The sequence below is a fragment of the Dama dama genome, chromosome 32 (assembly GCF_033118175.1).
Source record: "Dama dama isolate Ldn47 chromosome 32, ASM3311817v1, whole genome shotgun sequence".
Lineage (NCBI taxonomy): Eukaryota > Metazoa > Chordata > Mammalia > Artiodactyla > Cervidae > Dama > Dama dama.
Genome location: NC_083712.1, coordinates 28802774 through 28820287, shown reverse-complemented (window position 1 = coordinate 28820287; position 17514 = coordinate 28802774). Strand labels below are relative to the sequence as shown.

Here is a 17514-nt window from a genome sequence, read left to right as displayed (position 1 = left end):
ACTGGTATGTAGTCTTTGCGTGTTTAATTTACAGGTTGGCATTTCCACTAAGAACCTTTTTTTTTTTAAATCTACAAAAAAGAATGCAAAATAAAGTTCTATTCTAGGTTAAGAGTTCTCTACATTAAAAAAAAAACAAAAACAGAAAAAAAAAGAGATGGAAAATCTGCCCAGTTTAGGCCTGTTTCTTTAGTTTCAACATAGCAATACTTAATTGACATGAACATTTAAATTAAGTACCTGGTGCTTTTGAATCACTTTTGTGTCCATAGATATATTTCTTCTCTCTAATTTTTAGTCCATGAGCCTATAGTTCCACTTTGTAATAGATGTGTGTGTGTGTGTGTGTGTTTGTGCACTCAGTCTGTCTGACTCTATGACCCTGTGGACTCCAGCCGACAAGGCCCCTCTGTTCATGGGATTTCCCAGGAAAGAATCCTGGGGTTGCCACTTCCTCTTCCTGGGATCTATCTGACTCAGGGATCAAACCCAGGTCTCTTGTGTCTACTGTTTTGTCAGTTGGATTCTTTTACCACTAGTGTCACCTGGGAAGCCCCTTGTAATTGATATCATACCACAAAATACTATCAAATTATAGCAATTGATAGATATCTACTGACCATATTTTATAGTATAAAGAAAATGCAAAATAAATTAAATGATTATAAATAAAATTTAATTATATATTTTTTGGAATACAAAAATTTCACAATGTAAGTTTTACTTTTGGCTTCATTGAAGTGAATACGTAACAAAAATTATTTCATATACCTAGGGATAAGTGGACAGAATTAAGCTCATGTTTATAAATCTCACATTTCATTGTCCTATTCTTGTGTAATTTAATCAGAAATACTGGAAATATACATTTGCATTAAATGATAATTAATTTCTCATCAAGGTAAAGAAAACTTAGCTCCCCAAATTGCAATTTAGTCTTTAAAATATACTATCACATACACATGATATCAATAAGTATTAGATAATTTTCCCACAGAAAAATACAGTATTTCAAAAATATATTAGCAATTAAACAAAAATCAAGTCTTTGTATTATTTTACATAATTATATCTGATTCTTAATTTCCCATTCCTCTTATAGAAATTAAGTTAAATAACAATGCCATGCAATATGAATCTCTAAATTTTTGACAATGAGAAAACATTAGTAATATTTTATCAATAAACATATTTACAACTTCTAAAGCCTATAAACCTTAACTATATATAATTTCAACATCAAATTTACAATTGGTCAATGTTAAGTTTATATTCAATTATTATTTCACTTCTAATTTATACAAGCAGATATTTAGTAAATTATTTATTTAGAAAAAAGATAAATGATATTGCATCTCATGTTTGTTTAAACCTATTTACTATAATTTAATATACTAGGGAGATATTTGTTAGAAAATGGTGAATTTCATAATTCAAGAGTAATAAGAGCAACATATATGTAATTCAGTCTCACATTAACACATTGACAAGAGTAACAATGACCTTAACTAGCCTATGACAAATCAAATCCTGTGAAAGCTAATAGGGCTGTATGGGAATGTCTATATATACAGAGAGAGAAATAATATATTAGAGAAAGAATATATTTTGCTTTTCCCAATTTAAACAACCACAGAGCTTTAAATGGAGTAAGATGGTATGAGCAATCTTTACCCCAAAGCACTCACCTACTGTCAGCTGTCCAGTTAACTGCCCCATGTGATTTCTTGCATTCACTGTTACATTCCTGTCAGACTGTAAGACCAGTGGACTATCCTGGGAAACATGTATAAAATAAAGAAATCAAATAAAAAATAGAAATATAGTCAAGATTTTATATATAAAATTATATTGCACTTGTTTGGGTATTATCGAAATTATATTTTTTTGTTTTATATTAAGCAGCTCTTTTAACACCCCAAACACTTTGAAAAATACAAATTAATAAGGGTGCGTCATAATAACTATTTGACATAATAGGAATGTTTCCATTTTGATAAATAGGAATTAACTACTGGGTGCAACATTTCCAACACTACTCATTATCGTACATCACTGCTGCAGTAACTTCTCTTTTTCTCCCCCTTCCGTTGGCATAAATCTATGCCTTCCATTGGCATGGGTGCCTGCCTTCGGAGATGTTTTAAACTCTATAGAAATGGGGAAGTCCCTTTTTAAGCTGAACTTGCCAATTTCAGATCTAAGCTTAAATGTTTCCTCCTTGAAAGGGCCTCCCCTGATCACTGTAACTACAGATTCATTCAATCCTCAAACTCCCAGTCTCCATTTATTTTGTTCAGAGCACTTACCCCAAGACACATTTATTTTGTTAATTTATGTGTTTACTTGTTTTTAATTTGTTTCTGTCACAAGAGGAAATGTCCATGGGACAAGACCATAGCAGTCACGTTGACAAATTTTAGTCCCACTATCTGGCATACTGCTGAAGGAAAGCATTTACTAAATGTTTACTGAACGGACAAAGAAATCATCATAATAAAATTGATATTACCTTATGTATCTAGCTCACATATGAATTATTTTTAAAGCATAAGATGATTTAAGAAAGGAGGTATATAGAATAAGAGAATGTAAGATAGCTTATCTTTTAGCATAGATAATCTTGCTTAGATGTTTACTTTTATCACAATTTAGCACTCAACAGTAAAGTAATTTATTTGAAGGACAATATCAGTGTTTTAGAAATCTATGTACTAGGCTATTGCCACTGCCTCAGACAAGTAACTGACAACTGACTACCCTCATATTTTTGTGATCTAAAACAAGCATGGTGATCATTTACAAATAGTTCATTCATTTATTCATTGAGCAAAACTATTTCAATAATAATGAGAATATACTAAGTACATGCTTGGGACATTTCAGGGATCAAAACAAAAAACAATACCTGTCCTCATGGAGCCTGTACCCAAGATATTGAAACTCTATGAAAATCTCTCCCAACGTCATCCTTAACATGTAAGTGGTTTGTCATCTCTATGTTAATGTAAATAAAATTTTTTCATACATGTATCATATAAAAACTCTTTTGAGAACAGAATTTGAAATTTGTGATTTGAATATACATAAGATTTTATATATTTTTTTCTAAAGCTATTTTTGCCCCTTCTGACTAGTTGCAAAGCACTAAGGAAAGATACACAAACACACACACACGCATACGAATTTTCTTTTAAAAGTGGACTTTGTTAGTATGTCTAAACTAAGGCTTAATTTCTAAAAGTAATTTTCTACATTTTCAAGAACAGATGTGATCTCAAATGTGAGACATAGTTGTACAAAACAATGCCAATTTCATCCTGTCTCATCACAACTCATTTATTTTTGGCACAAATCAAAAGTGTGTTATCTGTAGTTAAAAATAAATCTAGTCCTTTTTGCATAGGTGTTTCTATGCTGCAGACATTCATTTTTGAAAATGTATGAAGTATATTTAATTAAGTCCATCATTCCTTTCAAAGGATATGTTGAAATTCTGTTAAGAATATGGTTGTGGAGTAAGGACTGTTTGCAAATAATTATGCCCAGAAAGGAAACTGCACAAAGAGAATGGCTCACTAAAGCACAAAAATATTTTATTTTAAACAGGCAGAATTAAATATATGTTGCCTATGTTTTTAAAAAAGGAAATTAATTTGAATGTCAGAAAGAGCAGAAGCCTATAAAGCACCTTGCAGTTCAAAACACTGTAAAAATATGTTAGCTGCATTTTCATTCATATATTTTAACATTTTTATTATATAATATATATGACTATTAGGATTTCTAAAAATTGATGACACTATGTGCTCTTATTTGAATTACTAAACATAAATTTCTGTGATCTATAGCATAAGAGCATAATCATTAGAATATACAAGGACTATGTAAGTATATTAAAATAGATATTTTTTATTAAATATTTTAAGATGAGAGAAAAGTTAATTTTGAAAAGGCAAGCATTTAAGTTGCTCTAACAGAGAAAGAGATCTGGGTTAGAATTGAAAGTTTAATCATTGCATCTCTTTGTTTACAACATATCAATCTTCTCTTACTCTAACCACCGAGATCCAATTGAGGTTCTATCCCTGGCATTCTTTCCTTTTCATGACACGATTCCCACCAAACTTCCCCTGTGAATTAAAATTTTATATCTGGATTAAAATTTTACTATAATAAAAACAGGAATCTTTTTACTGACTATACTATAAATATATAGCTATCAGAGGTCATGAACAATTCTCCACAGGTATTCAGGTGGATATCGGTATGATAAGTTATACAGAGGTATTAAAATGCGATCAGGTAAAATTAATAAAAATTGAGTAACATTTTTCACAAACAAAATGCAATGCATGTAAGAGCATTGTTTTCATTGACAAGTCATACTGTCATTTCTGTGTTATATATTACCCCAATGACAACTTTTGGGATTAGAACTATGGCTTATGCCTCTTAGGTCCACAGCATGACCTTTTACACAATAAACACTATATGTTCCTTATGACACAATTAATTAAAATATACACATGTGATTAAAATATATATGATAAGACTAATAGCAACTATTTCAACAAATCTTAATTTATAAATCTGATTACAAACACATTCTTAGATGAAAATTAGTATCAAGAAGTTACTTTTTACCAAATTTGACATTTATTGTGTTCATTTTCCCAAAGGTCTCCATATAAGTAAATAACTTCCACTAATAAATCATTGTTTTTCACTCTTTTAAAACAGTCCCTCTTCATGATCTTTTATATTATAATTCTGTGCTCCGAATCTTTGAAAGCTAGTGTCTAGTTTCAGATATTAAAAAATATATAGCAATATCCCTATTGCTTATTCTTGCTGAGAACATGAAGGGGGGGGGAAATAATACGGTGGTATTAACTCTCAAATAGGAATAAGACAGACAAGTCTATCAGGGTAAAAAGTTCCATAGGTGCTATATTATTTTGCATGGTACATTAATATAAATATCTCTTTTGGAGAAAGAACGATTTCTTCATTGAAGTCAACTATTTTCCACCAAAACCGACAAATCTCCCATAGCAGGTATTTCATAGTTCTCTGGAACTGACCTGCATCTTTGCTGTGATGCTAAGAAATATACCTTCCTCCTTATGCTTCTCTTCAGACACAGCAGGTAGGAGATCCAGGGGAAAGGCAACGGTCCCATTAAGAGGGCCTGAGAACCCTCACTTACGATTCTTTTACATCCACACTTTTCATGACAAGGGCCTGCTTGTCACCTTGTTAATGGTCACAGAGAAATAATGCACTATGTTCTCATTTCAATGCTTTTGCTATAATCTATGCAAGTGACTAAGGGAAAAATGACTCTATTCTTATTTCTACTGTGTTCACCTTTGTTTATCATAAATATTTACTAAGGGTCTATGATGTGTCCGGCTCTTTGCTGTGTATAAAACAGAAACAGAGGGGACAAACTTTCTTCTCTTATGGAGTTCATTATCTAGGAAGTCACACAAACAATAATCCCAGTATGTAAAAAACAGAGAGAATGTTACTAGAAACAAGCTGTTGTGATAGAGACTTCTCTAATAAAAAGTACCAGTTCTACTAGTGAGAAGATGTACATGTAAGAGGACGTGTGTACACCAGGCACTTCAGCTTCTGATATTCATTCTCTCAAGGTTTCAACTATTAAACTGTAGCAGAAAAGCATATTAGGAAAACCAATTAACATTTACTGGCAATTAGTCAATGCTGGATATGCATGTAAAGTTCTAAATACTTTACCAGTATGAGCTTACCTACTTATGAAGCTTAAAATAAAATTCACCCATGAAAGAGTCAAAAAATAAAGTGCGTGTAAGACAGTGAACCCTGACTGAATTCAAATAGTGAGACTGCCAAACTCTGGCTTCTTGACTAGGCAAGCAACTCAGCATCTCTGTATCATGACTTTCTCATCAGTAAACAGGGTAATAATACTTAATCTGTGGGCTTCTCATAAGGAATTAATGAAACAATATATAAAAATGATTAAATCAGTGCCTATTAGCCTTTGCTAAGGGCACTCAGTGCTTACTTTTATTATTTATTCCACATTGTAATTACAGTACTCAACTAATAATGGTATTATTTATTATCATTCTTATCTTATGGATGAAGAAACTTCAGCAAGGAGAGTATAAGTCACTTGCTTTAAATCATGCAGCTAATAAATAACAGAAAGTATTTGAAGCCAGTTATCTGGGTATAGAATCTCATGGGTCAACTACTATGGTACTGTGTCTCTGGTGGGTGATAACAGTCTAGGCTTTCTAAAATGCAAATAAGTATCTGAAAATAAATGTTAAAATTAATGGAACAAAATAATTTTTAAATTCCTTTAAACATTTCAGTCTCTTCAGTAAGTATCTGGAACATAAATTGTAAGATACAACCTCACATTGCCATAGTCTATGTTTCAGTGAGTCTGGTTCGTTTTTTAAAATCTTGTTTTCTCAGGTTCCAGAGGAAGAGCAATAATTCCTGAACTGCCCTCTGCACACACATTTTAAAATATATCACTTATGAGAATTTCCCTACTTTAAGTTCTAAAAGAGAATATAACTAAGTGTCCATATTGTTCAATGTAGATGGCACAAATTTGATATCTCATTTCTTGAGTTTATACAGTTTTACCAGGTAAATTTTCAATACATGTAAATCCATGGCTGATTCATATCAATGTATGACAAAACCCACTGGGAAAAAAAAATGATAATAATAAAAATAAAAAAAAATAAAATAAAATAAATTCCATATATATGTGTTAAAAAAAAAAGAAATAATTGTAATAAACCTATATTACCCCCCAATTCTCTATCTTCCTCTTCCTCAATATCAAATCAGCGAGATCACATATGTTTCTTAGATATACATTTTTCTGTGATCTTTCCTATAATAGACTTGCACCTCACATCACAATAACCACTTCCTCCTTGCATTAATTCTTCATATCCAGTGCTACTTTCATAAAATATTTTAAAATAAAAAATATTGATATGCTTGAATTAAAGCAAAATAAAACATTTATTAACTCCGCAATCTCTGCTGGGAACAAAATTCACATTTATTACACATAAGGTGCTTTTGTATATGATCCAGTTCTACTTTTACAGTTCTATTTCATACCACTTCACCATGCAAGAATTGCCCAAATTTTCATGTGTCTGAAAATATGCCACTTCTGTGCATTCTGATCTTCTGTTCCCTACACGTGAAATTCCTATCCACGCCTCCATAGATGGCATAGTTATAGATATTTTTCAAGTCCCAATTCAGTTATGTCCTCTGTGATGCGTTCCTGCTCCTCCAGAGTCAAAATTTACCTCCCAACCTCCGGTTTCTCTGTGCTCACATCGATCACAGTAGTTGTCATGGGATCTTTGCTTTGCCTTGTTTTGATCATTCTGCCCTGAAAGCATTATGTGTTGTCATTTTCTTTTGCACATACAGATTTTTGAAAGTATATTTTGTGCCATGTTTGACACCTCTTTCCTTTATATTAAGTGTCTATTAAGTGAATGAACCAAACTGGGCATATTTACTTCTTAATGCACTCAGACTACACGTGTTTACTCGATTTGAGTTCAGGTCACACAAAACTTATCAATCTCTTGCACCATTTTTTTTCTTTTTTTGGGACCCAGAACAAGTTTTATAAAAAGCCATTTAAGTGAAACGAGTTATATTACATTTTGATTTGCTTTATATTCATCATCTCTCTCTGCCCAAGGCAGCCACTTCTTTCCTAAAAATTTGACCCACTTAAGAAGATGAAAACCAGGTAGTTTTTAATTCTTTGGTTAATAAAATACTTACTTGAAGTTTCATTTAATTTCTGAATGCAAATCATTTAATTGCTGAAATTTGTATTTTAAGGTACAAGTATTAATCATGAAAATATCTAGAGGTGTTAAACTGCTTTCCCCAGTCCTCTGAGTTCACATTTTAACTTGAATGTGAAGTGGTATTGCAGAGAAAGAGCATTTCCTCAATGAACTTTTCTGCATTTCTGTTCTAACACTTTCACTGAGTTGCCAGACCACAGGTGAAGTCAGAAAGAATGATGACACAGTACTGTATGATAATGGCATAGCAGTTACCTCTTCTATCTGGTTCCTAGTTTTATCCTTAAAAATAGATTCGATTACATTTTCTAGAAGGGTTATGGGAGTTCATATATCAAAAAAATAATCTTTATATGTGTGTCAAAGCTGACCCATTATATTCAAAATATTGTAAAGGCACAGAGAAAAAACAAGTTGTTTTACAAAACAAGTTACTGTTAAAATTAAAAACAAATGGAGACCAGCCTTGAAAATTCCCTAAGCAGACAAAATCAGTTTAGTCATACAAGGAAAGCTTAATATAGCTTACTTTGCAAGACTAGCTTGAACTGGGTCATTTCTTGCTTGTGCCTCTAGAAGTCATAAGCAAAATTTACATTTTTTTCCAGTGTTGATATGAGGTAACCACTAACCAATTCCCTATCATTTAAGATAAAATCACTGTAAAGAACAGCTACTGTCTATTTACCTTATAAGCTGCTTTATGACAATATTCCTCTGAGCCTCATTCCATATTTTGGCCTGAATGCTCACAGTTCTCAATCCGTCTTTTTGGTGTGTGAATAATAAAGTTTTACAAATACTCCTGCAGTGATTCACTGGTTTTACTTCTGTTATTTCTGATCTTTGATACAATCTATATTAAACTAGCAGAAACTGTTGGAATTTCTTAATGCAATAAATTAACCAAGTTAATATTAGTAAATGTTGTATTTAAAGGCATTTTTGTGTTAAAACCCAGAATTAGTGATATATTAAGAAATAAGTGAACTCTTTTTTTAGTTGAAAAATTACCACAGCCTTTTGAAATACTTTTAAGTGTGAAAAGTATTATGGTTTCCCTTAATTATTCTTTTTTCATGAAAAACAGAAGACAGATGCCATATGAAGAGCAAACAGAAAGAGGAGAAAAATGTAAAATATTTACGCTTTTATTAAAACGGTTCTTCTTCCCAAAAGATATTGTGTTATAAACTTAACACAATATTTAATTGGGCACTAAAATCTATAAACAGAACTAAACTAAACAGACCTTTCAAACCATGAGAAATAATTGTGTTCAAACACATAGCTTGTTGCTAGAGTTGAACCCCAAATTTTACTTTGACTTTCCAGGCAGTTAAGGCAAAATAAAAATGCTATGTTATAAAATTTTCATTGCCTGATAAAAAACAAGCCTAGGAATTTATAGGAAAAGTATTTTCTCCCAATACTAGCATTTCATCTTCTGATGAGAAGTTTAAATACTCTCATTTAAAGCATTTGTTTTCAAATTCAGGCAAATCAAATGTTGTACTGCATTCTCTGCCCTGAGGCTTGCCTGACTCATTGCTATTGGCAACCAGATATTGAATACTAAGGAAGAAGTCAGAATTTCTACTTCTGTCAGAAAAATCAGTGAAATGGTAAAAATGAATGAATGAATAAACAACATTCAAAAACATATTTTAAAAGATTCCAGCTATTACATTGTGTTTCATCTCCCATTATGTGTATGCAAGAGATATATTAATTACGTACCCATTAATGACTTACATTAATAACATACAAGATAAAAACCTTTTCCTATTTAATTCTTCTGCTGAACATATTTAGAAATAGAATTAATGTGTGTACTTTACCATTTTAGAAAGTGAAAGATATAATTTACCTTGTTATCTCAGGAGGAATTTGTAATGCCTGAGATTCATTATTCTAAATATGAGTGATCAATTTAATAAAGCTGTAGAGAGTGTAAGGGACTAATTTATATTCATATATATTCACATTCTGCACTGTAAAATTCTTCACAATTAAGTAACCATGAATTTGCAAAATGTTAAAAATAACTTCCTCATCTATGATGTGAAGAGGGAACTAGATTCAAAACAATCATATGTTGATTTCCTACTCTCTCTCCAACTCTACCTGCTTTTACTTCTTTTTCTAAAGGGCAGAGAGAAGGAGGTGCACCCTCTCTGCATCTCAAAGCTTGTTCCAGGGAATTCTTCCTTCCTCTTTCCTCTTTCCTAACCTCTGAATCTCATATCATCCTACTACATATTCCACTCTCTCTGGTTGCCCTCAATCCTGGAAGATTGTATCTCCTAACTCACTCTTGGTCTCTCCTCTCATGACTTTATCACATACCCTGCATTAGGCTCCCTGGTAATTATACTAAGATTATGACATTAATAATAACTGAAATTCTTGCATTGGCTCCAGTTGAAGCTGTAGACAAGAAATGTTGACTGCCATTTCAGTAAACAAGGAATGTTGTCTGCATCAAACTGTCAGCCACTGCAGCTGCCCTGATGGTACTCGCTGAGGGGAATTCAGGGTGCAGGAAAACAGGATAGGAGCCCTAGATAGTTAAGATGCATGGTGTTGTTAGTCACTCAGTCGTGTGAAGAATAATTTCAGTGAACCCAGACTCTTGAGTCTTCTCATACATACGAATGTACTAAAATCACTAACTTGAGATGCCCATTTGGATTAGCAGTGATCTTCTGATGTTTGACTACATGTTTTGATTTTTTTTTTTTAAGCAAATACTCTTATATATCCCAAATCTTCCTTTTCTTCTTTGGAATAGTTCCTCAGAGATATCTGAGAGGCTGCCTTCCCAGCCTAGTCCTCAGTAACAATTCTGAATAATCTGCCGCTTTGAGATTGTGTGTTTTTTTTTGTTTTTGTTTTTACAGTCAACAATATAGATATCCTTTCAACTTGCTCTTTGTAGAACCTGACACCAGATTTTTCAAAAATTCTTCTGGATTGAGGTAAAAGTAAAATTAATAGTTAATGAAAAAACAACTATGTGACACATTTGCTTATAATCATAAAAAAATAGTTTTATCAGAAATAATTACCACAGTTAAAAATTTTTAAAAAATTTAACCAACTCCCTCCCCCCAAAGCGTATAAGAAACGTATCCAAATTGCTTTTTAAAATTATTTAGGTAACCACCCCCCCTAATTAGGTGACATAACTGTGAATGAATGTAATTTATTGTTGGAATTAAAAATCATTCAGGGACTTCCCTGGTGGCCCAGTGGTTAAGACTCCATGCTTCCAATGCAGGGATCCAGGAATTGTGTAGTAGGCGGTGTGGGTTTGATCCTTGGTCAGGGAACAAAGATCCCACATGAAGCGAGTGGCCAAAAAATAAAGGATTCAGCATGAGATAAATTCTACTTTTCCTAAGTACCTTTCCTATATAATGCATAGATTGAGAAACTTGTTCTCATAATTAAGAAGCTAGAAAAAAAAATTCACTATACAAATGTTACTTAATTTTTGAAAACTTTTGAAGTACATTTAGAAAAAAATCATATCACACGAATTTATCATCAATATCGTAACTGACAATAACTCAAAGAGTTACATTTTCAATTTTGCAATAAGGAGGTGATTGGAAACCAAGTAACTTGCAAAATATTCTGTTTCCCAGTCATTAGACTTATTATCTTTCTCACTTCTTAGGAAGCATGCCTAAAAGGCTTTACTAAAGTGAATTAAATGATTGCTTATTTTATCTCTTATTCTCTCTCCAACAGGTACTTTGTTTAACCAGATATTCTTTGGAATATGTTGGGTAAGTTCCGAGTAATTGAAGCCTGTGATATATAAAATGCTTTTTTTTTAATCACACACTTCACCCACATTTTACTCTAACTTTGGAGCTGAAGATCTGCTTTATTCTATTCATGAAAAATATGCCATATAACTTGAATCTAAGAAAGATATAAGAGGATATACAGATGAGACATGAATGTTGCCATGTAATTGTTGGCTGTATTAAATAAGGTACCATAAATGTCTCCTTTTGTGGCATTCTTTAAACTTTTCTATTATAGGACACCCCTCAGAAAAGATGCTCTTTGTAACACTAGTCAGGGGGGATAATGTGAGATCCCTAATGGAACTTGTGAACATTCCCGCTACATCATTATATAAGAAATGAATTCAGAATACCTCAGATCTCAAAATAACTGAGAACTTACCATGTGGCACATGGAACTCTGCTCAATGTTATGTGGCAGCCTGGCAGGGAGGGGAGTTGGGGGAGAATGGATACAAGTATATGTATGGCTGAGTCCCTTCGCTGTCCACCTGAAACCATCTCAATATTGTTAATCAGCTATACCCCAATATAAAATAAAAAGTTTATAAAAAGGAGTAAAAAAAGCTGACCTTAGTTTAAGATAACATATATTGATAAATCCTACCATGAGTTTTTGATATACCTAGCTTGCAAATTTCTTTCTTTCTCTCTCTCTATTGTTTTTGACCCTCTGAAGGTTATTACATCCAAAGACATGAATCTTAGATAAAGATAAAATCCATATTTTCATATGAGAAAGATCTAGGCTTTCATCAGAAGCTATGCTATCAAACTCTCTGATATTTATTGTTATTGCAATCTCAGCTGAGAAAAACATTTGTGTGTTTTTGTGATTTTCATTACAGTTTTCGGAATGAAAATGAAAGTTGCTCAGTCGTGTCTGACTCTTTGCTACCCCATGGACTGTACACTCCATGGAACTCTTCAGGCCAGAATACTGGAGTGGGTAGCCTCTTCCTTCTCTAGGGGATCTTCCCAACCCAGGGGATCAAACCCAGGTCTCCTGCATTGCAGGCAGGTTCTTTACAAGCTGAGTCACAGGGGAAGCCCAAGAATACTGGAGTGGGTAGACTATCCCTTCTCCAGCGGATCTTCCCGACCCAGGAATTGAACTGGAGTCTCGTGCACTGCAGGCAGATTCTTTACCACCTGAGTTATCAGGGAAGCCCGAAAGTTTGGGGAACGAATAAGGTATAAATAGAAAAGTAATGCATAACTTTATGTTACTATGCGTATAACTATATTTAGCATGAAATAAAAAATGCTGTGACAATTTAAGCTGATACTAAGCAATGCTGAAAGTCTAGATATAAATACAGATAAATAGCTATATTACCTAACACTTCAATATCAACAAATGGATAATTTGCTTCAATGTACCTATAAACGATGAAATGGCAGGAGAATTTGGTAATTGGTTGAAGTAAGAACCTTGCAGACATTTTGGATGATGCTAGGTTTTTAATTATAAAACAATCAAAGCAGTATGGTAGTATTATGTAAAATAAGTACTATTAATTAACTAGATAGCTTTATATTTTAAGAACGATTACCTTATATCCTAGCAGAGAACATGGATATTAGATGATCATTTGCATGTCTTAAGATACTTGAGCAAAATATTAGTTTTCTCCACATATGAAGATTATAATGGAAATAGCTAAAAGATAGATGTGTCCTTTTGAGGAATCAAAGGAAACTTTTTTCTTTCAATTCAGAGTTTCTCTGGACACCAAATTTATACCATTAATCAGTAGTCTGGGATGTTTCATTGAAATCTATGGAGCAGTGCATTAATCCTCTGCATGCCGAAAATGATATGTGACCTATATATCCCTAATCTGGGAATCTTCTAGTTATGCATTAGAATAGTCATACTCACATTGAAAAAGATAGTTTAGAATCTTAGACTAGCCCAAGAAATCCAAATGACATTCTGAATGACCAAGGTTAACAAGTTACAAGTTAACATTAGGTTTGTAGGTTGTAAGTACAGTAAGTTAATGGACAGGATAGATAGAAATATAACAGAAGAATTACTAACTCTTCAGATAAAATGAGTGCTCAGATTTATGTCAGCTGATAAAAAATAACATTCATATAAAAATGTTGTGATAGTGATCTCTTATTGAATGCCTTCCATAAAATATAATATAAAAATTTCACTGAATTAATGTAGCATGCCTGTGATTTCCTGCAAGCAGGGAAAACAGACATTAAATTTATTTCTACATCTTAGAGCATTTTAAATGAACTTTTATAATCTTCATGTGTGAGAATTATGTGCATCATGATAGAAATAAATGAGATATAGAAATTATTGCAATGATGTGTCCTTGCCATTTTCAAGCTGGCAACTTAATTTCTAAAAATCATTAGACATTCTAACTAGTGCAGAATAATGCAAAGGCAGAGAGCAGGTTTTTAACCTTACAAAATGTTCAATAAGCAGCTTAACCATCATCATGACACATACTTGGCTGTATCTTTGTGTTTGATTCCAGAGAGTGCTAACATCCTACCTTCTATATTTTAGTCACTTAGGTTATGAAGAAACATTTTTTAGTTTTATGTAACCTTCCATATATGGATGCATTGGTTGCATTAAATAAGTTAAATATAGTTGTTTAGAGAGGATCCCTCATCTTTAAATATTTTACTAACTCTCATTCTACAAGTTTTAGGTATCAGCTCAGTTTTTCATGCGTTAAAGAGAGATAAAGGAATATAATTCTGCTCCGGCAAGATCTGATGGCTTAAGAATTTAGTCAAATTTCATATTGCAAAACAGCCATTTTGTTTTCTAAAGGAATATAAATTTCTTTCTTCTTGAACATTTTTGTGGAACTGCTTCTATTCATATATCCTTTTAATAAACCAGAAATATATACTATACATGGTATAATTGGAGCATCCTGTGGCAAACTGAAAATTGCATTTACATTGTAATTTGGAAAACTTAGCAGTGGCCATAGAACTGGGAAAGGTCAGTTTTCATTCCAATCCCAAAGAAAGGCAATGCCAAAGAATGCTCAAACGACTGTACAACTGCATTCATATCACACACTAGCAAAGTAATGCTTAAAATTCTCCAAGCAAGGCTTCAACAGAATGTGAACAGAGAACTTCCAGATGTTTAAGCTGTATTTAGAAAAGGCAAAGGAACCAGAGATCAAATTGTTAATGTCAATCGGATATAGAAATAACAAGAGAATTTCAGAAAAATGTCTACTTCTGCTTCACTGACTATGCTAAAGCCTTTGACTATGTGAATCACAACAAACTGTGGAAAATTATTAAAGAGATGGGAATACCAGACCACCTTGCCTGCCTCCTGAGAAATCTATATGCAGGTAAAGAAGCAACAGTTAGAACCGGACATGGAACAATGAACTGGTTCCAATTTGGGAGAGGAGTATGTTAAGGCTGTATATTGTCCCCCTGCTTATTTATCTCACATGCAGAGTACATCATGCGAAATCCCGGGGTGGATGAAGTACAAGCTGGAGTTGAGATTGCCGGGAGAAATATCAAAACCTCAGACATGCAGATGACACCACCCTTTCTGGACTTCTCTGGTGGCTCAGACAGTAAAGTGTCTGCCTACAAAGCGGGAGACCTGGGTTCAATCTCTGGGTCGAGAAGATCTCCTGGAGAAGGAAATGGCAACCCACTCCAGTATTCTGCCTGGAAAATCCCATGGATGGAGGAGCCTGGTAGGCTACAGTCCATGGGGTCACAAAGAGTTGGACACGACTGAGCGACTTCACTTTCACTTACTGCAGAGAGCCAAGAGGAACTAAAGATCTTCTTGATGAAAGTGAAAGAGGAAAGTGAAAAAGCTGGCTTAAAACTCAACATTCAGAACAAGAATATCATGTTATCTGGTCCCATCACTTAAAGGTAAATAGATGGGGAAACAGTGGAAACACTGACAGACTTTGTTTTCTTGGGCTCTAAAATTACTGCAGATGGTGACTGCAGCCATGAAATTAAAAGACATTTGCTCCTTGGAAGAAAAGCTATGACAAACTTAGACAGTGTTTAAAAGCAGAGACATTACTTTGCCAACAAAGGTCTGTATAGTCAAAGCTATGGCTTTTCCATTAGTCATGTACAGATATGAGAGTTGACCCATAAAGAAGGCTGAGCACCAAAGAATTGATACTTGTTAACTGTAGTGTTGGAGAAGACTCTTGAGAGTCCCTTGGACAGCAAAGAGATCAAACCAGCCAATCCTAAAGTAAATCAATCCTGAATGTTCACTGGAAGTACTGATGCTGAAGGTCCAATACTTTGACCACTTGATACAAAGAGCTGACTCACTGGAAAAGATCCTGATGCTGGTAAAGATCAAAGGCAAGAGGAGAAAGGGGCAACAGAGGATGAGATGGTTGGATGGCATTACCAACTCAATCCAACATTTAGATGGTTCATACTCTTTGTATTAAAGTATAATTTTACTATAAATATTTCTTTGGAAACTGAGGTCATATAGATCACCAGTTTAAAAAAAATTTTTTTTTTAAACTGAAGGTCTATAGTGAACTTACTTCCTTAAAAAGTTTGAACATTATATCTACCAGCCTCTGTAGAACAATGCATGGTTAATCTGCTCATTTGAATCAATGTCAAGTATAAGTTTACTGAGCTAACTAGATGGCTTATACTTATCCATAAATTTACTTGTCAAAATATTGACGAAATGAGGAACTAATTCAAAGTTTTAATACTGGTTAATTTAAAATCCAATATTCCACTTGGCTAGTAGTATTGGAAAGTACAAGAATAATTAGAACTATCTAGTCCCATCAAAATATAGTCTAGAGAGGATTTATTCCCTCTAACTGCTACATCCAATTGAAAAAGACATCTATTATCTTTTTTAAATTTCTTAAAATAATTTAGATTAGTGTTTGCCTTTTTACTGTGTTCAAATTTTAAAACATCAGGGCCTTGGAATAATAACCCACAGAACTTCCCTGATAGCTCAGATAGTAAAGAATCCACTTGCAATGCCGGAGACTTGGGTTCAATCCCTGGGTTGGGAAGATCCCCTGGAGAAGGGAAAGGCTACCCACTCCAGTGTTCTGACCTGGAGAATTCCATGGACTGCATAGTCCATGGGGTTGCAAAGAGATAAGACTGAGAAACTTTCACTTTCACTATAATTTATCATCATCAAATATGTATCATGACACATAACAAAGATCTAGGAAAAAGGATGCAAGACCCAATCAAAAGGTATTTCAAACAATGCTAAAAAAAAATGCATACACAGACATACACATAGCTATCTAAATTAAGAAAATATATCTGATATAAGAAGCATAATCCTGTACCCTAAGTACCCACTGTGTCACAAGAACAAAATCAAACAAAACTGAGAAATCCTTTATCAACTTTTTTTATACTAACACTTATCTGCATTTGTGTTTTTTACACAAATTGTTTTCTGGAATTTTAAATCAAGCATTTTCTGAAAAGGAAAAAAAATCTCTTTTGGAATTGCTTCACATTAAAACAAATATTTTTTTTTTGTTTTAGTTTTGCTTTTACTGTTATGTTTGTGTTTAATGAAAGTCGGGCTTTCTTTAACACTACATAGTAAACAATAACATTTTAAATTTTGCTTAAGCCAACTGTAGAATGCAAAAAAACTATAGTAGTTTATGAGATAAAGTTTAAGTCTATGAAAAAATTGAAAGATCATTAAGAATACTATTGTAAAGTTTTGTATTTTGAGGTCTCTGTGCCATCACTGATAGTGTCCAACAAGACAAGAAAATGATTCTGCAGAGGATCCGTTTCCAAGC

General features: G+C 33.2%; 1 protein-coding gene across 2 annotated transcripts in view; it reads right to left on the bottom strand.

The window, feature by feature from the left end:
- SGCZ (sarcoglycan zeta) overlaps window positions 1-17514 on the bottom strand; it is a 377760-nt gene that overhangs the window by 106933 nt on the left and 253313 nt on the right. For both annotated transcript variants that reach the window (XM_061134767.1, XM_061134768.1), the window contains exon 3: window positions 1689-1776. In XM_061134767.1, the coding sequence (XP_060990750.1) occupies window positions 1689-1776 (88 nt within the window). The remainder of the gene's footprint in view (window positions 1-1688; window positions 1777-17514) is intronic.